The sequence below is a fragment of the Sylvia atricapilla genome, chromosome 25 (assembly GCF_009819655.1).
Source record: "Sylvia atricapilla isolate bSylAtr1 chromosome 25, bSylAtr1.pri, whole genome shotgun sequence".
NCBI lineage: Eukaryota > Metazoa > Chordata > Aves > Passeriformes > Sylviidae > Sylvia > Sylvia atricapilla.
In genome coordinates, this window is record NC_089164.1 from 3,344,978 (window position 1) to 3,369,470 (window position 24,493).

Here is a 24,493-nt window from a genome sequence, read left to right on the forward strand (position 1 = left end):
GGGGGCGGTGCGGGAAGGGGGCGGGCGGTGCGGAGCGGGCGGTGCGATGGGGTCCCGCCGCCCGCGGGCCTGACCCGCCGGCCCGGCATGGCGGGCATCATCAAGAAGCAGATCCTGAAGCACCTGTCCCGGTGAGGCTCCCCCTCCTCTTCCTCCGTCTCCTCCTCATCCTGCTCCTCCTTCTCCTCCTCCTCCCGGGGGGCTGCGGGGACGAGGGCTCGGGCCCGGGCTTTGGGGAGTGCCGGGCCCGGGGGCTCAGGGCCCGTGCGGGCAGTGCGGCCGGGGGGCGATGTCCGAGGGTCGGGGGTGTCCGAGGGCCCGAGGGACTGTGGTGTCCGGGGACAGCGGGCCCAGCCTGCCCTGGGCTCGGAGCTCGGAGCTCTCCGGGGCCGGCCGGAGCCGCGGTGTCGGTGCCGGCCCTGGGCCGCGGCGGGGGCAGTTCGGGAGGCCCGAGGGGAACACGAACAGCCGGGGGCTGACAGCGGCTCTAGGGGCTGACAGCGGCTCTAGGGGGATGTTAGCGTTGTGTTCCGTCATTTTCTGTGAACTTCAGCCAAGGCTCTGCGAGGGGCGTCGGGGGAAAGCGGGTTCTCCCTGCCTGAGGCTCTGCCGGGAAATGCAGCTGCGGCCGCCGCTCGGGGCGGGCCTTGGGCACATAGCGGTGCCTCAGTTTCCCTCCGCGGTGGAGAAAAGAGCTGCCTGTGTTATCTCATGGCTGCGGGCTCAGAGGAGCGTGAACAGAAAGGTGCCGTGCCCGTGAGGGTGCAGGTGAGGGCACGGCGCTTTCTGAGCAGGTTCTTTCCATCCCTGCCGCTGGACGCGCTCAGCTGCAGGGTGAGGGGCCAGAAGAGACCTGTGTGGGGTCGGTGTTGGTGTGATTCGTGAATCCCAGACCTCTGAGGTGGATCCTGGGAGTGTGTGGAGCCCCAAACCATCCCCACACACCCGGAGTGGGCAGTGCAGGGTCTGTCCTGGAGTCACCGATTGCTCCATGCTCTGGCTCTTGGTACTGTGAGAAGGAGGAGTGATGGAGCTGCTCTGGGTGCTGGTTTAAATGGATTTCTGCCAGCCTGACATCCCAAGGCTCCCAGCTTTCTCTCTCATTCACCTCACACAGATGTGTTGCCATCAGTAGAGATTCTGCCTCCTGGTAAGGAGGCCCTGAAATGTTTTATAGCCCGGAGAGGTGGGTGAGAGCAGCTCTTCATAGAGGGTGAAACAGAGCTGGGCCTTATCCTGGGTGCTGCTTCTCTGGGTGTTGTTCTCATGGACAATTCTCTTTCTTTACATAAATACAATTTTGCTGGTGCTTTGGCTTAATTTTGCATTTTGGTCTCTCCTTAGCGCTGTTACGGCATATTCTTATCCAAAGTGCCCCTTTTTCCCTCTGATTGGGCCAGTTCTCAGTGTTCACCTGTGTATCCTTTGGGTGGTTCCAAGGAGAACAGGGAGTCCCAAAACATTTAGCATGTCTGCCTGTCTTCCTATTATTTATTGTTTGGGTGGTTGACCTGCCTCACTTGCACGAGGATTTTTGCAGAAAATGCAATTTGTGGATCTTTGCAGAAATGCAATTTGAACCCAGTTTAATGGTGTATACAAAAGATTAAGTTTTTTTTCTTGCAGTTTTGTTTCCTCCAAATACCTCCTTTTCACCCTCCCTTTGGGTTTTCTTTAAGCCACGCTCGTTTGCCTGGAAGAATTTTGCTACTGAATCATTAATCTGCCTTTATTTTCTGCTCACATTTGCATATGAAATAACTCCTTATTCTTTTTGTTGTGTCTCCGCTCGGAGTCCTTTCTGCACGGGAGGTGTGGTTTTGTCTCTCTTCTGTGTGGAAATTTGCAGGGAAGGTCAGGAGAGGCGGCCGGATCAGGGAAATGTGAATGAGGTGTTTCACCGGGCTGTTCCTGTGATCCCACATCACGTGTGTGATGGGATGGCCGTGGTGGTCACGGCGGGGCTTTGCCCAGTGCTGAATGCATTTGAGAAGGCTCAGCCTTGTGTTGTGCTTAAATTCCTAGAGCAAGAGAACCTAAAAACTTGCGGAGCTTTCGCCATCTGTGCCTTTCACTCCTTTGTCCTATATTTAGCTTGGAAAAGCAGACAGATGAGGTGGTTTCAGTTCTTGCTGCTTCCAGGCAGGCACAGGGCTGCGGGGAGTGCCTGGAACCCAACATCAGGGGCTCCCTGAGAGCTGTCCCGGCATCCTGAGCATGGGTGTGTTTCCCAGCCTCGAATTATTCATGGAAGCACATCTAATTGAAATAAAGTCAGTGAGCTGCGTTTACTTCTTCCTGGCCTTATTGGAAAGTAGCTTCTTCTCGTTGTCTGTTTTTTTGTTTTAACCAGTGTTGGTGTAGCTGCAGCAGATTCTTGTTCTCAGGGTGTGACAAAGGCCCTGTTTATCCACAAGCCCAACTGCCTCAACTTCATGTGCCACTTTGGGATTTGTGTTTCTCAGCACTGCAGTGGAAATCCTTGCCAAAAAGGCTTTTATTTAATTTCGTTGGAGAGGTTTATCCCCTGCTGCCTATAACAGCTGCTTTGTGACGTTTTCTTTTGGGACACGTGTTGAAACTTGTGAGTAACAGGCACACAGGACATGGCTTCCAGAGGAAATGCAACGTGCAGTCCTGCTGGGAAGAAATAAAAGCTGGTGTCAGCAGAGGAGCAGCTGGACTGGGGTTTGGGGGCAGGTCTGAACGCAGGGGGAGGAGACCACAAATGTGTCTCACTGTGACAGGGACCCCAGAGAACTGCAGCTGAGGAGTAACTTTGGGAACCTCTGAAAGTAGGGTGAAAAGGAAGCAGAGGAGAAATGAGAGAGGAGTTAACAACAGCAGAGATGTTGCCCAAGAGGAAAACCTGTGTGGAAAACGAGACCTGTTTGCAGAGGAGAGTGCAGAGCATGTGTCGCTGGTGCAGGCAGATGTTTAACAGATGTGCAGCACAGAAATGAATGGATAGCAGATTGTGGATTTGGCAAACTGTCCTCAGCACAGGATGGAGCCACCTTTTCAGGTAAGTGAGATAGGATTTAGAAACAAAACTAAAAATAATGTTAGATAATAGAGCATTGGAGCACGGTGTAACACTGAGGTGCTTATCAGGGCAGGGCAGGTACTCAGCCAGGAGAAACAGCATCGTGTAGCTCCTCATAAATGGTGCTGCACCTCAGTGGAAGAGGAATGGAGGAGTGCCTCTCATCCCACGGATTAGGCCTTGCATCCTTTTTTCCAGGCGAGGTTGCCTTGACTCCTGCCCTCTCTGGTTTGCAGCTGATGGGTAAGTGAAGAGACCACCAGGTTCCTGGTGTAGCTTTGGCGTGTTCTAGACCCCTCTGGCAGAGGGGACACATGGGTGTGGCAGTTTGTGCTGAGCTGGGAGCACCTGGGCTCCTGGGGGCTGTTGTTTCCTGGCTTGGATATGAGCATCTCAGAATCCCTTCCTGGCCATGAAGATACCTTTGGCATTACCCCTTCCACAGTTGTGCTGCTTCTGTGCCAACACAAAGAGCCGAGAGCTGGCTCCCAGACCCAGCACTGTGCTGTGTGTGAGTCCTGCCTGTTCTGCACTGGCCCTGGGGCTGTCTGGGACTCCTCCCTGTCCATCCCCACCATCAGAGACCTGCACTCAGGCTGAGGCAGGGCAGAGGAAGGCCTTTGCAGCTGTGCTCATCCTGCCAGGGGCTGGAAGACTCCCTGGGGTCAGGATGGCAGAAATGAGATGTGCTGTCTCAAGGGCACCCATCCTTCTCCTCAGAAAAGGTGGGCAGATGAGACAGAGCAGTTCTTTCGCCAAGAAGATGGGATTTGTTCTGTGCCATTCAGGAATCATTGGAATGGGCTCTGTGCCTTGCACCAGGCAAGTCAGACCATGTCACCAGCTCTGCCCAGCACAGCACAGGAGTGTGGGGAATTCCCTGAGTCTAAAGAATGCCTTCCTCCCCTCAGCTTAGATTTCTTGCCCAAATGCTGCAGTCTGGGCAGTGCTGTAAGAGAACAGACCCTGAATTCCTGCTCTGTTTGCCTCTCCCTTGCCCTGAAGTGTTTTGCAGCATCGCTGCGTGCTCGAGCGCTGCGCTGCAGCTGTGCCCTTGCTGCAGTCACAGGGTGGCACATGCAGCTCGTGAGGGCCGTGGGACACCCTCAGAGTCAGGAAAAGCTATCACCAGGAAGACAGATTTGCTTACTACCAACCCTTCAGGCTTCTCCCAGTTTCCTGGCCTTGATTATAAATTAGCTGGAAGCAATTTAGCAAGCGTGGTGGGTAAAGGAGGAAAGCAAAGAAATTGCATCTGGGAATGGTCTGAGGAAGCTACAGAATCTCAAGTGATTTAGGCAGCAAGACCTCTGACCAGCTTTGCAGTTTTGGCTTTAGCTCTTTAAATCACCTCCTTTGGTGATCAGGGAAATTTCTGTGATGATCTCTAAGATGATCATTTGCCTAAAATAGCTGTTACAGCAATGGGAAGTACATGAAACCACAGAGCTGCCAGCTGCTAAACACTGATAAAAAACGTTACTTTTCCATCTGCACAGTGTCCTCCTCCTGTGGTTCAGCACGTGCTGTTCAGCCAGGTAATGGTTCCTTTGGTGCCCCAGTGCCCAGGGTGGATCCAGAGCATGAAGCAGTTTGTGGCAGGACTTTATGAGGCAGTTTTATGAGGAAAAAACCCTGTCAGGTCCCAGCAGCTGCTGCTGGTGCAGCACCAAACCCTTAGTGATGAGCTTATCTCTAAGTTCTTACATGCTGTGCCCAGCAAAGCATGTCAGGCTGGATGTAAACCCTTTACTCAGTGTTTTAGTTTGGAAATACCTTGTTTTCCCAGTACATTTTGATGGCTTTTATTCTTAAAAAATTAATATAGAGGAATTATTGATGGCAAGGTTTTATGGGTAAAGTAACACACTTCTGCCTCTTCTTTGTTCAAGACAGGGTGGGGAAAAAGGAGTGGGCACAGACAGGACGTGGCATTTTCCCTTCACAGAGTCTGAAGTCTTCCCTTGTAAAGTCATGGTTGCTGTGCTGCACTTAGCTGAGAGAACCAAGCAATCAGTTTTATGGAGCTGATGGGTGCAAAGTGTTTCCAGCCACTTCTCCTTGGCTCCAGACACAGGTGTGCCGTTTCTAGAATGCTAAATAGACTCTTGTTGCAGCAGAGGTGAATTACACTTGAGGAAAATGTGGCCAGAGCTCCTTCACTGCAGCTCTGGGCTGTGCTGACCCTGTGGAACTTCTCCAGAGCCCTTCAGCCTCACTGGTGGAAAGGGGCTGTTAAAGGGGCTCTTCTTATTCCTCCTGGACTCCCTGAGCCCTTGCCTCCCCTGCAGCTGCTCAGCTGAGTTGGAATTAGGTAATAACCTGTTTGTTTTTGCACACTGGAAACGAAAATGGTTGGAGGATGAAGAAGTGGAGCTTTGGACTAGTGCTTGTATTTATTAGGTTTCTTTCTAGTTTTCTTTCATCTGTTGTTTGCTTGAGGATTAGATTTGGGAAATTCCCTGGCAAGTGCCGAGGGTTTGCATTCCGGATTTGTTGAGAGCATGGGGCAGCTGGCATTTAAACTTTACTGAGTGTCCCAGTACTGACACTGAGGAGCTGGAAATAGCAAAGAAGGTGGAGTTCAGCCCCTGGCAGAGACCCGGCCTCTTCTCCTCTCAGATGAGTTCCTGGTTTGTTTTCCAGGGCTCCCAGGACCCAGTGAGTGTGAAGCAAGGAGCCTCTCTTTGAGAGACTAGAGAAATATTTGTTGGGACAGGAAAGTATCCTTGGTGCCCAGGGGAGGCTGCAGTCCTCGGGGAGGAGTGAGCAAGAATTCTGCTCCGTGATCTGCTTGGAAATGCTGATTTTTCCCTCTGCGAGTTTAACTCTGAATTGAATTTTCCCAAGCCTTCCTTTAGCCCTGTTGTGTATTTGCAGGAGGTAACACAGAGCCAAGACAACTGATGACTTACCAGGATGTTTTGTGTTTGGCTTAGGGTGGCTGAGAGCTCCAGCCTTTCATTCAATGCAGCTGAAGCCTGGAAAAACAGAAAGCTGATAACGGAAAGCCACCAGCCATGGCTTGTGTGTACAGGGACACCAGATGTGCCTAAATCCACCCTGATAAGGAGCGTGGGACAGGCTGGTACCTCGCTGAGTGGAAACTGTTTGCCCTGTAACCCAAGCAGGGTGAATTTCTCAGGCTGGTTGTTCACTTGGCGAGGTGTTACTGCCTCCCAGGATATCTGGGGTACACAGAGCTGTGCACAGGTGATGGGATGACGATAAACGTGATGTTTTTTTGTCTCCTTAACAATTGGGCAATTTGCTGTTGATCGGATTCCCTTAAACTCTAAATGGCTTTGTGCTAAGAGGGTGTGATACCGACTCCATCTCATACTGTGCAATGATTAGTCCCATCCTCTGCTAATTCAGCAGGTTTCTCTTCCTCCTGGGCAACTCTGCAGAGCAGCTCTGTGCCCACTCTCAGACAGAGTGGTCGCTGCTAACACTGAAAGTTCAGGAGGTAAAATGGCTTTTCTTCCTGAAAAAGCTTTTAGTTCTTCCTGTGCATCTTCGAGGCAGCTATTTTTTCCCTTTTTACAGAAATTTTGATCACTTGCCCAGTTTTGTTTCCTCCAAAATTATTTTAAAGTTCATCCTCAGTCATGTGTACTGCTCTTAAAGTTTCTGCTGCTGCCTTCCTTGAGAGCAGCCCTGATTTGGAAAGTCACTGACCTTTCCTTTTAACAGGCACGAACCCTTTGTTCTAGTAAACATGCTGTTTGGCTTCTGAGGTAAGAGGTTTTGTTTCGAGGTGAAATGTCACATCACAGAGATGTTTGGATTTTCCCAAAGAAGATGGAAATCCCACTAAGTGCACTGTCTGAAACCAGACCAGGCAAGACTTGGAAAGATTTTTGGGAAGGAGCAAATCTGCATTGGTCAGAATACAGTCGCTGGGATTTTTTCCCCCATGTCCAATTCCCGTCATAATGACTTAAATTACATATTTGCATTCCAAATCAAAGCAGAAACTCCTCATCTCTTCCCTTGCTGTGACCCTTGTGGAGGCAAAACCCACAGTGGTTCCTGGGGTGGTTTCCCACTGAGGTGATCAGTTCCTCCTTTGTGCCTTACCTATGTTTGGAGGGTCTTTCCAGCTGCTCCCTGCAGCTGTGGCTGGTGTCACAAGCCATGCACTTCCCTCTGCCAAGAGATTCTGCTTGTCATTAAGCAAAATCAAGGTCACTGGTGTACAGCTAATTAGCTGTCCCATATAATAGCCATAGTGATAAAGGTATTAATAGAAATGCTGGTGTGAAGCTGGGGGTGGTGGCTGTGTACAACAGCCAGTGATGGCTGCAGGACTGCAGGGAGGAGACTGAGGTTACATTGAGTATTTCAGAAGAAGGTTCCTGATCCATGTGGCAGCAGAGTAATGAGACAGGGATCTGAGGAGAAGTTTTATGATTTCAGATGTCTTCTGACATTATCTGTCCATGCATTTGCTCAGTTGGAGACAGTGTGGCGAGACAGCTACAAATGTGAACATAAATTTATTTATGATTCTAGCCTGGCTTTGGGCCAGCAGTCAGATTTACCCAAATTCCTTTTGCAATCAGTGAGTTTGTGGCCTCTGGATATGCAGGCTGAGGAATTGGGCAGTTGTTTTCAGAGGTGACATCATGTTTTGATATATATTCAAGCCGATGATTGAGCAAATAGATTTTGAGGGTCGACTTTTGTCAGAGTAATCCCAGCAGGCTCAAAAGGAGTGCTGCCCTGTGAGTTTACTGGCTCAGCTCTGCTTGACTTCTGATGGAGCAGAAAAAAAAAAAAAAAAAAAGTGCAAATATCCTCCCGTGTCAGTTTTCCCAATAGGCACCATTTTCATTCAGTTTTCCCTAAGCCAGCAGCCCGTGCTGCCAAGGACGTTGCTGTGGTGAGTGTGAATGGAGGGAGCCTGCCAGAAAACATCTGATACGTTCTGCTCTTGCTGCTTTTCCTCCCCTGGCACTGACCAAAGCAGCTCCTCGCAGGCAGCAGCAGAGACCTGACACCTGTGAACTCTGTGTTCTCACCTGAGGCCTCCTGTAAGCCCTGTGTGACATGTGGGTGGTGAAGTGGCCCAAGGGTGGAGGTTATTCCAGTGGAAGATCTGGGATTCCTGTACAGGGCAGCAGGGTTTGACAGATGGGCAACATACCCTGAGAAATTTGGGCCGTGGTTTAAAAGAAAGAATCTGTTTCCATTTGAGATTTATTTTTTTTCCAAAACCTCCAGCTTCTGTTGTCCCATCATGGGTGAGGTTTGTAAGCTTTGCTTTGGGGGTGGAATGGCACATTTTGGTGCATCTGGAATGCCTCATGAAAGGATCTTAAATGGAGTCTGGTAGCACCAGAGGTAGGTTTGGGACCTGCTCAGCAGGATCTCTGCAGCCTTTCCCTGGAGATGGTGATAAAGAGTTGCTTGGTTTGGCTGGATCAAGTTTCAAACCTCACTTTGCACTGTGTCCTGTTTCACAGTTTTGGTTCTTCCATGGTGTGCTGGTATTTTTGATACACCTACACACTAAAGGAAAGTGATGCCCTGGTTCAGACATGGGCTTGTGTTGCCTATAGTCAAAAGAAAAAAAAAAAAAAACAACTTGTCTTAGAATAGTAAAGTAAAAAGCAGACCTTTATTTAGAAGCTTCCAGGTGTCCCAGTGGTGATGGGAACACCTGGAATGGAATTTCTGCAATTTTATAATGTTAGTTAATTAGGATATCCAACAGGTACCTCCAATAGGGGATTCAGTTGCTGCAGTAACCCACCCTGGGTCAGCCCCTTGGAGTTGGTCCAAGGGGTTCCCTGCCTCTCTTATTATGCCTTATTGTAGGTCCCCTCCTTGGAATAAGACTAAACAATATTTCAGGAATGTGTTTAGAAGGTCAGCTTATGGTTCTGAAATCTAGGGGAAAAGGGTAGGAAAACTACTGGAGCTACAGCCGTGCATTAACAATCTACAAAGCTACAAATATATGAAAAATATCTAAAAAGCTTAAGCATCATTCCCCCCCTTTGGAGACTTGACAATATAGAATTACAGGCAACACTTGTACTTTTCCTCTGCATTACCAGCTGAAAGCGGCTTCCCCTCTGAACACTCTTATCCTGGGATGAGGCTCCCAGGCCAGGGATGATCCTTCAGTGTAGGTGTGAGAAAGCTCAGCCAGTGGGAGCTGATCACTGCCCATGCCAGCTTTCGAGCTTAAGTGCTGGGTATTACCTACCTGTCCATGTTGTGTTTGGTTTATTCTTAGCATCCAATCCCAAGTGGACACGGTGACATCAGCTTTCAGCAGAGCTGGTTCTCTGACACACCACAAGGGTGCTCCTGGATTGCCTCTGGAGGTGTTTGCTCTAATTTTTGGCCGTGTCTGGGTTTGTGGGTGCTCACGACAGGACTCCAGACCCAAATCATGTGGATTCTCAGTGCTCCCTGCCTGTGGAGCAGATGTTGGAGCACACTCTGCAATTTTCAGTTTCTTGGTGTGGATGCTGAGAAGCCAGGTTAACCTCAGCCACCTCCCTGGGCGTGTTCAGACAAGAAGCCTTTTAAAGGGAGTGACGCGTGTGAAGGGAATGTGCAGCCTGGCAGTTGTTGTAAACTCGGTGTGAGCTGTCAGCGTGTCCCTTCACTCAGCAGGGGACAGCAGGGCACAGCAGGGGAAGAGCAGCACCGGGCAAACTCACAGCTGTGTGCTGCCCTCCCCTTCCAGCAGTGCTCCATCAACAGCACAGGGCTGACATCTCAACACATCTGTGAGACTTTGTCTTCCAACAAATTATTTTCTTTGGAAAGGCCCTTTTGCCCCTGCAAGCCCTGGGCTGGTGGCTCAGCTGCTGCTGAGTGCCTCTGCCAGGTCTGTGCTACACCTTGAGCTCCTACAGTGGCTGCAGCAGCTGCATCCTGTGGCTCTGGTTGCTCCTCTCCTCGTTGAGCTGTAGCTGTTCCAGAAGCCCCTTGTGCCCATCCCAAAGCAGCCCCCACACTGTGGGTGCAGGGGCAGCGTGTGACTTACACTGACAATAGGGGCTTTCTTCCCATCCCGCTGTCTGGACCACTGTACGGAATAAGAATTAGCATTGGCGTGGAGGAATGTGTGAAATAAGCACTGGATTCAGTGGTGGGAAAGTTGTCTGGCAGAAACTCTTCAAGTTTGAATCCAGTGATGTCAGGGTGCAGCCCGCAGCTCCCGTGGTGGCAGCTCCTGCACAGGAGTGAGGTGTGATGGAGACAGGAGGGGTTCTGCTGCCACAGAGAGGTTCTCTGACATGGAAAAGTGTTGCTAACACTTGTACAGCCTCTGTGATCTGCTTGCCCTCTGAACTGGTTCCTTAGGGACCCCTCTGGTTTTAATGAAGTCAGAGGCTTTCACAGCAAGATTCTCTGCTCTTGGGCAGTCCTGCTGCAAGTGCTTCATCCATGACACTGAAATCTCGGGCATATGAGGGATGTGAAGGGCTGCAGACAGGGGAGGTGAAACACTGGCAGCCCTGGGGAGGAGGAATTTCAAGCAGAGAAAACAAAGGAGGGAGCTGGGGCAGTCTCTGGGAGGGGAGCTGCTGTTTGGCCCTGCTGACCAGGCTGGGCTGCAGTGGTGGTGTTAAAAAGAGACAGCCACAAAAGTCCTTCATTAATGATCTTTTGCTTTCCTGGCTGAAAACAATCTAGAGAATTAAACTTTCCCCCGCTGACATGGCAGTTCTGGGGGGAGTAAAACTGCTGAGCTGTTGGAGTTTGCCTTTGGTTTTCTTTGGTTTTGTCCTAGGGCACTTTTGCTGGTTTCCAGAATGCAGAGCTTTAGAAGGAAAATTTCAGTTTCTCAAACCTGAATTTAGTTTAAAACAAACAAACAAAAAAATCCTCCAAATGTCAAAGTGTAGAGATGGTTTTTTTTCTGAAGCAACCAACTTGCCTTGGGTTTAAAAATGTCAGAAAGGGTTTAACAAAACAGCAATCAAACTCTGGTACTACAATAGCTCTGAAATGCTCCTGCAGTCTCAGCAGCTTTGCTGGGGGCTGTTTTTGAGTTTCCTCTTTCTTCCCTTGTAGGTTTACCAAGAACCTCTCTCCAGACAAAATCAACTTGAGCACGCTGAAAGGTCAGGGGCAGCTGACCAACCTGGAGCTGGATGAGGAGGTGCTGCAGAATGTGCTGGAGCTGCCCACCTGGCTGGCCATCACCCGGGTCTACTGCAACAAGGCCTCCATCAGGGTGAGCAAGGGCAACTCCAAATGGATGAAGTTATCCATTTACAGGCAGAATCGTTGAGGTTCTGCATGGACTTGCACTTTGAACATTGAACTCTTACAAATTTTTCCTCCTTGTGCTTTTTAGAGGAAAAAATAGTGGATTTTTTAGTTGTTATAAGCTGCCAGATTGTTCAGTTTCACATGGTACTAACCACTGTTGCATTACATGAACTCAAAAGTTTTAAGGACATCAAAGGGACTTTCTATAAAAGAAATATGATTCTACTCTGCCAAGTGACAGTAAAAATGAGCTTGTCTTACTCATCTGATGTGCTCTGTTTTTAGAGTCAGATCTGCTCAGTTTAGTAACAAACATTTGTTCTCCCTCCTACAAGAACTGCAGAGTGAACGTTGCTGTATGAAAATAAAATGGAGCTTTTTGGTTTGTGCACAGGCTTCAAAAGAGTTGTGTGACTTCCAGTAACAGCAGCAGTTAGTTGTAAACTCTTAAAGGCCAGGAATGTTCCCCATAGCAGAATTTGACCTGCAGAATATCTGTTACTCCTGATGATATATGAGATCCAAAAGCTCAGCTGGGTTTGTAGATCTGGTGTCTGGAATGTCCCTTGTCTGTGTCTCTCTTTGACCTGGATACAGTGAGACAGTGCAGACATTTCCAGAGAAATGGGGCTCAGAGTTTGGGCTGAGGAGGTTTCCTGCAATTTCTGAAACTTTCCAGTGCCAAGATCACTCTGATAACCTCAACTTTATCATTTCAGATCCAGTGGACAAAGCTGAAAACACACCCAATCTGCCTGGTAATGTTGCCTCTCTTGTCTTCTTTCCTTCCTTTCTCCCTTTTTCCTTCCTTCTTCTTTTCTTCCTTTTCTTCCTCACTGTTTTTAATCTCTTCTACTTGAGAAAAATTCTGGAGAGGGAACCCATAAAGTGCTCAAATTTTCTTTGGAGCTGAATCCTCTATGCCCTTAGCATATAGGGCCACGAGTGCCCTCTCATGAGTCCCTCATTTCACTGCAGGATGGAGCCAGATGAGCTCTCAGGGAAGTCCAGCTCTGTGCCTGTTTTTTGTAGTTTGTTTTCCCCACTCCCAGGGTTTTATGTTACCCACTGGCACTCATGGTGTGAGAGTTGTAACACATGAGACTCTTGGAGCGTTGAGACTCCAGGGCTGGTTGTCCCTGCCCTGGAATCTCACCCCAGGGTTGGTGGGCTGAGCTTGAGGCTTGGTGTGGTGTTCATGGCTCCCACGTTGTGTCTCTGCAGTACCTGGACAAGGTGGAGGTGGAGATGAGGACGTGTGAGGAGCCTCGGCCACCCAATGGACAGTCCCCCATTGCTCTTGCTGCTGGACAGAGGTCAGACCCCGAGCCCTGCAGCTTCTCCCTGCCATCCTGCTGGGATGTGGGAGCTGCTGTTCTCCTTGATTCACCACTGGCCTCCCTGCTCTTGGGTTTAAGTGCCTTTGGTGTTGCTCCTAAACCTGTCTCTGTGTGAGCCTTACCTCTGCCAGCCTCTTGTTGTGACATGGTGGGATTTTCTCTTTGCAGTGAATATGGATTTGCTGAGAAGGTCGTGGAGGGGATGTTTATTGTTGTCAATTCCATCACCATCAAGATTCACTCCAAGGCCTTTCATGCTTCTTTTGAGCTGTGGCAGCTCCAGGGCTACAGTGTCAACCCCAACTGGCAGCAGAGTGACCTGCGCCTCACCCGCATCACGGACCCGCAGAGGGGAGAGGTGAGGCCTTGGTTCTGTGCTGGGATAACAGGAGAAAAGTGTGATGAATGATTTTTCCTTGGTTCATTTCATGTCTTCTGAGTGTTTTGTGGTTTTCTTTTTAATCCTTAAAGTTGTGAAAATGTCAGCGTTTTCCTGTTTTTTTATCCTGGGCAGGTTCTGACATTCAAGGAGCTCACCTGGCAGACCCTGAGGATAGAGGCAGATGCCACAGACAATGGGGATCAGGATCCTATCACTACTCCTCTGAGACTCATCACCAACCAGGGGAGGATCCAGATCTCTCTCAAGAGAAGGGTGAGAGTTTCCTCCATGCTTTGGAGGATGTGGTCTCATTGCCTGGTGCAGAGATGATGCATATTTCCTCCCACAGTCCTCAACAGCCCTTCTCTCCCTTCAGAAATGTTGAGCCCAAACTGATGTATCTCTCCATGTTTTCTGTCAGAGACAGCTGTGTTCTTACCAAATGTCAAAGCAATTTCTTTCCCAGGGGAGGATCTTGTGGATGGAGTGAGTTTTTCAATCCATTCGAACATCCCAAGGAGACCTGTCATCTCCTTACTGGGAGCTGAAAGCCTGGCAGCCTGATTTTTAGCTGTCAGTAGAAATGTGATGATTTTAAAAAACCGAATTAAGCAGTGAGCAATTTGAGCAATTTGTCTCCTAAAGAGGAGGTGGCTTTGACTACTTTCCATCTGAGAGGAGGTGCTGTGGACATGCAGCAGATAACATCTCTCAGAGGAGTTTCACAGCAGCCTCCCTTCTTTCTGCTTCTGTGTTTTATGAAGACTCTGTGTCTGTGGAGGCAATTTTTGAAGTCTCTAACTCCTTCCTTGCTGTTTCAGACCAAAGATTGCAACGTGGTGGCCTCCAAGCTGATGTTCCTGCTGGATGACCTGCTCTGGGTGCTGACAGACTCTCAGCTGAAAGCAATGATGAAATATGCTGAGTCTCTGAGTGAAGCCATGGAGAAATCTGCTCAGCAGAGGAAAAGCCTGGCACCAGAGTCTGTACAGGTGAATGAGTTTGGATGTTGGTCTGCCAGGGAAAAAGACAATTTCTCTTTGTGTGGCATCTGGCCCATATTGGCCCACAGAATTGATGAGAACTTATGTAGGTCAGTGTAATGTGGACTGTGGGCTGCTGTGGGGTAGTGAGGTGACCAAAGGAGTGGGATTCATTGCCAATAAAATACATTTTTCAAGTCAAGGTGAGGGAAGAGGAATATTTCTGCTGGAGCTGGAAGCTCCAGGGAAGCAGGGATGTACACATAGAGCCGTGAGATTGCACAGGACGGATGGGATGGAGAATACTTGGCACTTTTTGCCCAGGAATCTTAAAACATCTTCCAAGAGAAGTGTATGCACCTGGCAGAGCCACAGACAAAGGGTTTTGCTCATGAGAGCACAGGAAAGGATCCAGATCCTGGAAATCCCAATTGGATCCTATAAACCAATGCCTTACAAGCTGGAAGATTTGCATGCATTCATTAATTGCATTATAACCTCTGCGTTTTCCCTCTCTCCGTGTCCTCACTGAGCTTGTCCCTCTCCCACAGATCACTCCCCCTGCTCCCAGTGCCCAGCAGTCCTGGGCTCAGCCCTTTGGAGCCAGCCCCAACGCCACCAGCATCGGGCAGTACTTTGACAAGCACGACATGAAGGAGTCCTCCTACCACCTGCTGATCTCCCGCCTGGACCTGCACATCTGCGACGACAGCCACGCCCGGGAGTCAGGTCAGGACAAGGGGACACAGCAGCAGAGGGAAAAACAGCAGCTGAGGCAGTGATTTTCTGTCTGGAAGAAGGTTGGGAAGCACGGGAGTTTTGCAGTTTGGGATTTGAGTTTCTAGGCCTGGTTCTTAACTGTTGACCGGTTGATTCAGGTGTCCTTCTCCTTGCCTGGGACAAGATTTTGGTCCAGATTCCTAAAGATGGTACCCTAATCTTGGCTGTGGTGTCAGTTAATCAGTGGTGGCAATCAGAGCAATGTGGGTCTGGATCCTCCTGGGTCAGGGCTGGGATTGCAGAGCTGACTGGGTTTCCTCTGCTCTGTTCCTCACAGGTGCTCTGAAGCATGGGATGCTGGGCGGTGCCATCCAGCTGACCTTCAGGAGGATGGCTTTTGATTATTATCCTTTCCACAGGGCAGGTAGGGAGCCTGTGGCCTCACAACCTTAAGAGGGGGATAAAAAAGGAGTTTAAAGAACAGTTCTATGATTGCAGGCTGGACTGAGAGAAAGAAACCACATTTCTAAAGTGGGAATGTTTGCTTCTCTGCAGGAGATGCCTGCAAGCATTGGGTGAGGTACAGTGAAGCAATGGAGACTCGGGGACAGTGGGCAAAGAAGTTGGTCAGTGAATTTCAAAGCAAGATGGAGAAGCTTTATGAAGAAACAGACCCTGTGTTTGCCAGGACTCCACTTTCCCCTTTCAAAAGGAAACCAGGTGATGGTATTTGATAGAACCAGTGAAGCAGGAGGTGGTACCAATTTTTCTCCATCCAGCAAAATCTTTAGTTGCTTGTCCCCAGCTGAGCAGGCTGATTTGTTGGTGCAGGAGTGCATAGCACTCTAAAAATCACAGATATAATGGCCGAGGAAAGTGGGTGGGAGAGCACTGGAGCAAGGATGGACAGGCTGCAGTGGATTATTGTTGAGTTTCTCTGTAAGATCCAAGGGTGAAATTACATACTTGAGACCTGGCTTAGGAATGTGTTCTCTTGCCACAGAACAGACTCAACTTTCACAGTGCTCTTCCTTCAAAAGTCCTGAGTGTTCCTCCTGCCCACCCATGTCCATCCATTTCTAATTTTGGAGCTGTCCGTTCTGCTCAGTAAGCAGAGAGGTGCTGGTACTGACGGTGCAAAGAAGGTGACTAAAACCCTGCTGGTTCTTTCTGTGTGTCCCCACAGACCCTCCCCAGAGTCCCCAGAAGAGCCCCCCAGAGAAGGGCCGGGCTCCCCCCACGAGTCTCCCGCGGCTCCGGCACCCGCCCTGGCACCGGCTGCGCTCCAGCTGCGTGGTGGTGAGGGTGGATGACCTGGATGTGCACCAGGTAGGCCCCTCAGCACTGTCTGCAGATGGTAATGGCACTGCTAAAAAGGAAATTGTATGATTCCATAGATGATTCAAGATGTGATTCAAAGAATCATGCAAATCCTGCGGCATCCAGAACGCTGCCCGGAGAGCCTAAGTGCTGTTATGATGTTGCCTGTAAAACTCTTAACCCAAGAGTGAACTGCTGATGGTTTTTGTGTTGAGGGAACTGCATAACCACGGGTTTCTGCCCTCTGTTCCTGTCTAAGCTTACACCAAGAATTAGGCAGGCCCAGTGTAAAACATTCCATGCCTTTGAGAAGTCAGTGAGGATGTGGATTTTTGACAGAGGAGGCATAAATCTCACCTCAGGCTTTCTGCCCTGGATCAGGCACTGCATCCATGTGCCCTATATCCATCCAAGAGCTGGTTTTGCTCTTTGCAGCACCAGATACTATAATGAACTTGCCAAAATGCTGCTGATCTTGCAGACAGCTGTAACAGATTTCTGTTCTGTTTGCTCATGTCACCTAATTCTGCTTGTCACAGCTCTTACTAGCAGTGACAGGAGACACAAAGAACTAAATTCCCTCAAAGGAGAGGAGTTGGCACAATCAGTAGGTAGAAGAAAATTATATTTTTCTTGAAAGCAGTGTATGTTTGATGTGTAAATGAGGCAGATTGAATACAGGTAACTCTAGGGTCACTGGGACACTTGGGTTTGCCAAATCTGAGTTCTACTCAACTACATTTCATTATCTTTTCAGGTCTCTACAGCTGGGCAGCAAAGTAAGAAACCCTCCACCTTGCTTTCCTGTAGTAGAAAAATCTTCAAACTCCCTGACCAGGTCTCTGCAATCCATATTGAATTCACAGAATATTACTTCCCAGACAATCAGGACTTTCCAGGTAATACATTAAGGTTAGCACCTTCTTTCACAAGTTTCTTAAAGAGCCATCAGTGGGCTAGATATGTTAACCCTGTTAGATATTCTCTGTCCATTGTTGTTTGGTTTTCTTATGTTTGCAATTTTTTTTTTTGTGGTTGTTGTTGTTGGTTTTTTTTTTGTGTTTTGTTTTTTTGGGGGGTTTTTTTGGTGTGGGTTTTTTTTTTCCTGTGGGAAGGTGGGATGGAGTTTGTGCACGATGTGGAAGCAGAGCTGTGCTTGCAGGAAGGAATTGCAGCAGCTGCTGTTTGCCTAGTTCCTGGGGTTCAGCCTTACTGAGAGCCCTGGAGCAGGTCCATGGGGTGCTCTGGGTGCTGTCCCAATGGGTCACCTCATTCCTCTGGGTGCACCAAGCTGCTCCCCCCTGAGATGTGTCTCCCAGGGGTGGTGAAGCCCCTGCATTGGTGCTGTCAGTGCAGGTTCTACACTGAGCTGCAGAGCACCTCAGGGGCCTTTCCTGCTATCATTAATCTGTTTCCTTCTAGTTCCATGCCCCAACCTGTACATGCAGCTGAATGGCCTGATGCTCACCCTGGACACACCAAGTGTGCTCTGGATAAACCTTTTCTGCCTGGATCTGTGTCGCAGCCTGGAGCAGTTCAAAGCCATCTACAAGCTGGAGGACTCAGGCAAGAGGGATGAGCATGTGGATGTCCGGCTGGATGGCTTCAGGCTGAAGGTACCATTCTTTTCCTTCCTTTCCCAGTCTTCAGTGTTCTCTCTGTGAAAGGAGCACGAGACCAGGACGTAGCTGGAGTCCATAACTGTAACCCTGGTTCGTGCCTGAGATGTTTTGGTTTTCTGAAATTCTTTTCCCAGGGAATTAAACAAGAGAAATGTTTTTGTAACTGTACTATGTTTTCATTCCTTTTCCTAGGAGGGACTTCTTCTTGATGTCCCTCTGGTCTGACCAGTGTGAGTGAAGAGGTTTTTTGTCACCAACTGAGTTGGGCTGTGTAAAATAGTATATAAGGGAGACGCATCCCAAAAATAAAGGTGTAATTTTCAGCCTTCTGAAGTTTGCAGTCTGTGTTGTTGTGGTGTAAAAGAGCATCAAAAACTGCTGCCTTCCTCTGACCGTGCTCTGTCTGCCACTTGTGTTGGTTTTGTTTGGTCTGTGGGCAGTAAAGCTGGCGCTGGAGTTGTCACCCAGAATAAACCTCTGCTATTCCATTCTCACCTCGTGCCTTGTCGTGTCTCTCTTCCCCCTGCAGCTCAGCATCCCCGTGGATAAGAAAGTCACGGATCACCGGGACCGGCCACGGGCTTTGTGTGTTTGCATGTCAGAGGTGACAGCCACCAACACCCGCCACGCTCCGTCCTGCAGCTGCCAGGACCTGCAGAGCCTCTTCCGTAAATTCGCGGGGTCGGAGTTTTTCCACTCCAGCTACGCCGAGTTCCCCCGGGCGCAGGACAGATTCGGCCTCCTGCACACCCTGTTCCTGCGCCACGCCTACCAGGTGGATGACAGGCCACAGAAGCACCCAGGCCTTCCCCAGCTGCCTCACAAAACCTCTGCCTCGGAGGATCTGTGGTGTGTGAATTTCAATGAGCTCTCCCTGGGCTTCGAAGGGGCCGAAAGCTCCAAGGGCAGAGCTCTTAGCTTTATTGACCCTTTTCCCCTTTCCATATGGGCCTGCCTGCCCAAAAAGTGGGGGCAAGCTCAGATATGTAGAAGACAGGAACTTGCCACCTCTGAGGTGAAAATCAAGCCTTCTGCCAGCTTTAGCAACCACTCCAAGAACGTGAACCTCTCCAGAGAACTCAGTGTTTGTCAAAGATCAAAGACTGACCAGGATCTGAAGAATATCTCTAAGGCTCCAGACACGATGGATGTCTTGGGAGAGTCTGACTATGAAGTTGATGAAGGAGTAGACAGTAAAGAGCTGGAAGCCTCTGCTGATATCCATGTGCTCATGTCCTCCTCTGTCCATGTCAAAGTTCGTCTCAACCACTACCAGTACTTGGTGCTACTCAGGATGAAGGAAGTTCTCCAGACACTACAGGAGCAGCTGGCCCAAGATACCCAGGAGATGACTGGGTCTTCGTTAGATCCCATGTCTGCTTGTGTGGGAGTTATGTTCCACAGTGCTGAGGTGGCCCTGCTCATGACTCCTGCTCCAGGGTCCATTGTGGAACCCAGGTCCCTGGACTCAGACACAACCAGCCTGATCGAGTCTGAGCTCTCACCCTCAGACAGCAAGGAGGGGCTGGCAGCTGAAGAGAAGGAGCTGAAATCAGAGAGCAGTTCAGAGAAGGGCTTAGGCAGCACGTCAGAGCTCCCAGAGGACAGTGGGATCCAGGACACTGGGGCCAGTGTCCCGCTGGAGAGGCTCCCGAGATCCGCGAGCGATGGAGCCCTGAGTGCAGCTCCCTGCGGTAAGGGCGCAGAGGAGAAAGGCTTGGTAGAGGAAGCACACGAAGCTGTGGAAGCCCTGGTTGCAGAAAGACCAGCAGAGACCAGCAGCCACCCTCAGAGCCCTCCTGCTCTCCCTTCCAGCCCAGCCTCGGACACGCAGCCCTCGGGCAGAGGAGGCGTCGCTCTCAATGGCCAGGCAGAGCTCATCCCGCTGCGGAACATCGAGGTGGAGCTCTCCAGTGCACTGCACATCACCAAGGACGCCACGAAGGAAGCTCTGCATGCCACCATGGACCTCACCAAGGAGGCCATGTCCTTCACCAAGGATGCCCTGAGCCTGAGCCGGGACAAGATGACCTCCACCATGCAGAGGATGCTGTCTCTGCCCCCGGCCAGGTGAGCAGGCCAGGCTCCTGAGCTGCAGGAGGGGGAGAGAGGCCAGCCCTTTCTTTCCATTGTATTTGGGTTGGAGATGGGTTAAGTGTTCATCTCTTGGGGTTGTTCTGAGAATATTGAAGTGTAACTTGAAGGTGGTCAGAGACCAGCCCAACACTCAGATAATCTGCAGGCTCAGCTGTCTGCCTTTATCACTGGTTTTTGTTGGGTTTTTCTGTAGGGATCCTGTGCCCAAAGCTGAGGAGGGAGCAGTGACCCCGGGTGGGGCAGGCAGCAGCCGGATGCGTTTCTTCTCCATGAAGAGGACCTCATCCCAGCATTCCTTTGACACCACATCTGTGGATGGGAGTGGCCCCGAGGACGGGCTGTCCGTGGACAGTGATGGCAGTGATGGCTTTGTGATGCTCACAGACTCTGGTAAAGCCCTTGGCTTTTCCTCTCCCCACCCTCATCTCACAAGGGTGATAGCTTTGTGCCACAGGCAGCACATCTATGCTGTGCTTCTATAGAATCACTTTTGCTGCTCCTTTTTTTTTGAAGGTCTTAATGAGTTGTCTCACAGTGGCTCTTTCTGCTTTTGTAGATGCCTTTCCTTTGAGATGAGGAGGGTAAATCAGTGTGGGGTGACCCTGCCGGTCCTGTAGGGGATGTGATGTGCTGGTGGTGGGTGGTACAGAGCATTTAGGAAGGGCTGGTTGGATATTGGGTACTCTGGACATCTTTCACTTCAATCCTTGTGTTGCTTAAACTCATCTGAGGAGCTGGAGAGAGCTCTCCAGATCATGGTACCTCCAGAGAGACCAGAGATTCATGCAGATGCTGATGCCAGGAGTTCCAGAAAAAGAAATGGAATTGAGTTGTTGTTACTTTCATTTCAGAACCCAGCCTGGACCCTCTTACTTCAGGGCAGCTTCCCCAGACCCACAGTGACATGGGCAGCAGAAGCAGCCTGGTGGCAGAGGAGGAGGGTGGAGTGTCCCCTGAGGTGAACAGCTCCACGTCCCAGAGTGAAGACCCCAGTCTGCAGCTGGTCAGTGCCTGGCACTGGGATTCTGTCCCTGAGGGGCTCTGGAAGTGAGGTGTGTGCTGTAACCACTGAGCTCTTGGTGGCTGTTTCAGGTGTCTGTCCTCGTGTTGAAGATGAATGATGTGAACTGTGCAGTAGAGGTACAAGGGGATGATTTGTCTGTGGCTTTACAAGTGAGGAACGTGGTTCCAGAGCAGCTGAACAACGTTGGCATGTGGCAGTTCCTGCGTGGCTACGTGGGTAAGATGCTGCACTGTTAGAACTGGCTTTTGTACCAGCCTCCCTCAGGGAATACTCCATTACCTGGGGCCTCCATGTTTGGGGTGCTTAGGATTGAACACAACTCATGTGTGAGTGTTCAGATCTGGCATTTGAAAGATGTTTCTCAAGTGCCTACACAGTGCCACAGTCAGGCTCTGTGGTGCCTACTAATCACTGATTGGGATTCTTTAAATTGTTGCTAGGATGTATGAAATTCATTTAAAGAGTGAATAAAGCTATTTAGGAAAACCACAAAGTTATTCCAGCTCTAAGAAAAATGCTTTCAGTCTACAGTACTTCCCCTAAATTTGAATTTAAAAAAAAAACTAAGCAAAACCTAAAAACAATCAACTATCCCCTCAACACCCCAAAAAATGTAACTCAAACAAAACCAAAAGCAGCTCCAACCCCAAACCTGAATCAAAGCATGAGCAGTTCCCAGGCTGTTGGTCCTGCCTTTCCCAGTCCTGCCAGTGGCTACAGTGGAGCAAAGGGATGAGGAAAGGCTGGTTCAGCTTTGGAGAGTGAACCAAGGCACTGGGTCAGCTTTGGAGACAGAGCTGGGACACTGTGGAGGGCAGCTGGGACAGTTCTGGGGGGTGGAGTTGGAAAGTGAGTGGGACACTGGGTTGTCTCTGGAGGGCAGAGTTGGGGCAGCTCTGCAGGGTGAGTGGAGCACTGGGCCAGGTCCTGTGCATGCAAAACAGAGGCCAGTTTTAAAGTGTGGGACCTTAAATGGTCCAGCTCCAGTGCCAGTTCAGTGATGTGGGCTCTCAGTCCAAAATTTGGATTTCTGTCCTGTGAGGGATGATGTCAGACCAAGGTCACTCGGCTGCGTTTGGACTGAAATGGGCTTTCCAGGAGGCCCTTTCTGAGTCGATATCTGATCACTGGCGTCCCGTTGTGCAGCGAGATCTCTCTGCCCCAGCCCTAGGAGATCCAGGAGTGGAGAAGCCTGCGAGCCCTGAGCCCAGGCAGCCCCACCCCGAGGTGAGCCTGCGCCTGGAGTCGGGGCCGTGCGCGGCCGCTCACTCGCCGCTGGCCGAGCGCAACGGCTTCCTGCGGCTGCTGCTGCACAGCTGCTGCACAGAGCTCTGCACGTCCTGCCTCGCCAGCCTGGGACCCTTCCTCGAGGATGAAATCATCCCAGAGGTGATCCCCATGGAGATAGAGGTGGTGGATGCCAAAATCACGTTGAAGGTGAGAGATTCCCCCCAGGGCAGAGCTTGCTTGCACTTTGGAAGGGACGCTGTGGGATTGCTGGGGGCCTCTGTAGAGCTTCTCTGCTCCTGAGGCTGTTTGGTTTTGCTTCTAAAAGCTGCCCTAGGGATGAATGAGGAACACAAGGGAAGTATGTACCTGTACACCCTGTACATAAAGCCAGGCCTTTCCCTAGGTTGAACTCACTCCCGTGAGTCTGGCAGTGCTGCTGGTCAGGAACACTGCTCCTGGCGAGGCTGCAGGCAAGGCAAGTCCTTTGAAGAGCTGTCACAGCTGCTCATCCCTTCTCTGCTTCATGTTTCTCCAGGATGACAGCCCCCCAGTGTACCCCACCTCTCCTGGCCCTGTGCCCATCACCTTGGCAATGGATCATGTCGTGGTGAGGCGCAGGGATGACGGCGTCTTCTATCTCACAGGTCAGTAACATCCTGGTTTTATTGTCCCTCTGCACCCCCAGACTGGGCTGGAGGAGACTGGGACATGATGGTTGCTGCTGGGAAGGATGGGCTCTGAGGTGGGAGCAGTCCCTGTGTGTGTTTCCTGTTGTGGGAGCAGTCCCTGCCTCTGTTCCCATCCACACCATCCTCTGGTGTGAAAATTCGTGTTTGGGAAATCTGGTGTTTCCTTAAGCACACATGGATAAGATCCATTATTACCTTTTCGTTTCTCCATTTTGAAAGGGGAAAGAGAATTTATTTCCCTGTGTAAAAAAAAAAAAAAAAAAAAAAAAAAAAAAAAAAAAAAAAAAAAGCTGGGGGAGAAGAAGGAAAGAAATTAATTAGAGTTATTTTTTTGTTCTGAGAGCCTTGTTGTGTGAATGTCCACACCTGAGTGGGTTCTGTTGCTTTCCAGCTTCGCAGGAGAAGGACTCAGTGAAACAGGAAAAACCTGTGTCAGTCCCTGAGGAGCAGAAGGCCCCATCAGAGTCTGTCTCACCAGCCCCAGCAGCAGGAGCACGTGGGCTGCAGGTGAGTCACTGCTGCCTGTTGCTGTCTGGACAACAGAGAGCTGGCAATTCTCTTTTGCCTTTGTGTGTTTGCAGTCCTGGGCAGGTGTGGTGAGCTGCAGGAAGGGAGTGCCCCAAGGAGCAGCCTGTGCCTCCTCCTATGAGTGTTTTGAGGAATGAGGGCACCTTGCCCAGCATGAACTCACTTGTTCCCTTTCAGAACCTGGTTGGGGATTGTTTCCTGATTGGCTCCATCTTCCTCACTGTGTCCAGTTCCTTGTTAGAAAAACGTTAATTGATACGTTCCCAGAAAGAGAAGTTCTGTCAGTGTGGTTGTGTCACACTGTGCAATTCATCCCCAAAGCTCCTGCTTTGGTTTTCCATGGAGCAGCTCACTGTGGGCCTTGAAGACTCCTGCCTTGTTCTCTGCTTGTCTCTTGCAGCTCAAGCAAGTGCCAGAGCTGCAGAGGGAGCTCCAGACCATGAAACTGGCCCTGGCAGAAGCCAACATGGACAAGGCTCGCCTTCTGCAGGAGATCAGGAAGTACAACCCCCTGTTCCAGCTCTGAGGGCACTGCCAGGGACAGGGGACCAGCACCAGCAGGGCAGGTTTGGTCGTTTCGCTGCCAAACGGGTCCAACTCCAGGACTGAAACCAGCTGTGACTGCAGAGGACTGGGGAGAGGGAGGGAGGGATGGGGCCTGGCTGAGACAGATGGGAGGAATGAGGAGGAGTTTGTCCTGGCCTGGGAGTGCTGCACTGAGCCAGGGCATGGGCAGCCCACCAACACCAGGTCAGATGCAGGGGGACACCCCATGGCTCCTCATCTGCAGTGGCTTTCAGCCTCCAGCTTTTGTGGTGGCATCTGGACATGGTTCATGTTGGGGTTTCTGCTTCTTTCACTCATCCTTGTTGTGTTCTTGCCCAGCTGTGCTCGCCAGAGGTCACAGCAGGAGCAGGGTGGTCACTTCAGCACCTGGGCAGTGACAGGACAGGGGTGGCAGAAGGGTCAGGGCTCTGCTGGGAGAGCAAGAGCAGGGCTGCTGTCACCTGAAACAGAGATGGGATTTCCCACTGTGGAGTGAGGGCACACAGCTCACTATTCCCACAAGGACAGGATCAAGATAATACAGAAACTCCTTCAGAGTCCCTTTTCCACCAGTAATTTCTTGTGTAGAGATGGATGCAGTGTGTGAGACTTAATCCAGTTCGTTCCTACTTAATCCCACAATGTTTGGCTTTATTGATGCAGGAATTAATTCCTTACAAGGCACTGTTTAAGTTTACTATCAAAGAACAGGGTGAGGG

The 24,493-nt window shown here is 50.3% G+C and overlaps 1 protein-coding gene across 1 annotated transcript; it reads left to right on the forward strand.

The window, feature by feature from the left end:
• On the forward strand, positions 1-24,350 carry BLTP3A (bridge-like lipid transfer protein family member 3A). The gene is made up of 21 exons (XM_066335832.1): positions 1-131; positions 11,093-11,255; positions 12,013-12,051; positions 12,518-12,609; positions 12,802-12,991; positions 13,148-13,288; positions 13,837-14,007; positions 14,550-14,727; positions 15,056-15,142; positions 15,274-15,438; positions 15,905-16,047; positions 16,796-16,937; positions 17,461-17,654; positions 18,190-19,730; positions 19,951-20,147; positions 20,609-20,760; positions 20,850-20,997; positions 21,947-22,218; positions 22,547-22,655; positions 23,092-23,207; positions 23,629-24,350. Exons 1-21 carry the CDS (start codon positions 88-90, stop codon positions 23,752-23,754), a joined length of 4,410 nt encoding a protein of 1,469 aa, XP_066191929.1. The 5' UTR covers positions 1-87; the 3' UTR covers positions 23,755-24,350.
• Positions 24,351-24,493: the final 143 nt, after the last annotated feature.

Bases quoted from the DNA above. Each gene is read 5' to 3' on its own strand.
- BLTP3A (XM_066335832.1), top strand. From the start codon at position 88: ATGGCGGGCATCATCAAGAAGCAGATCCTGAAGCACCTGTCCCG. The intron at 12,992-13,147 runs GTGAGGCCTTGG...TATCCTGGGCAG, and splicing joins CGGACCCGCAGAGGGGAGAG to GTTCTGACATTCAAGGAGCT. The intron at 20,148-20,608 runs GTAAAGCCCTTG...CTTTCATTTCAG, and splicing joins TGTGATGCTCACAGACTCTG to AACCCAGCCTGGACCCTCTT.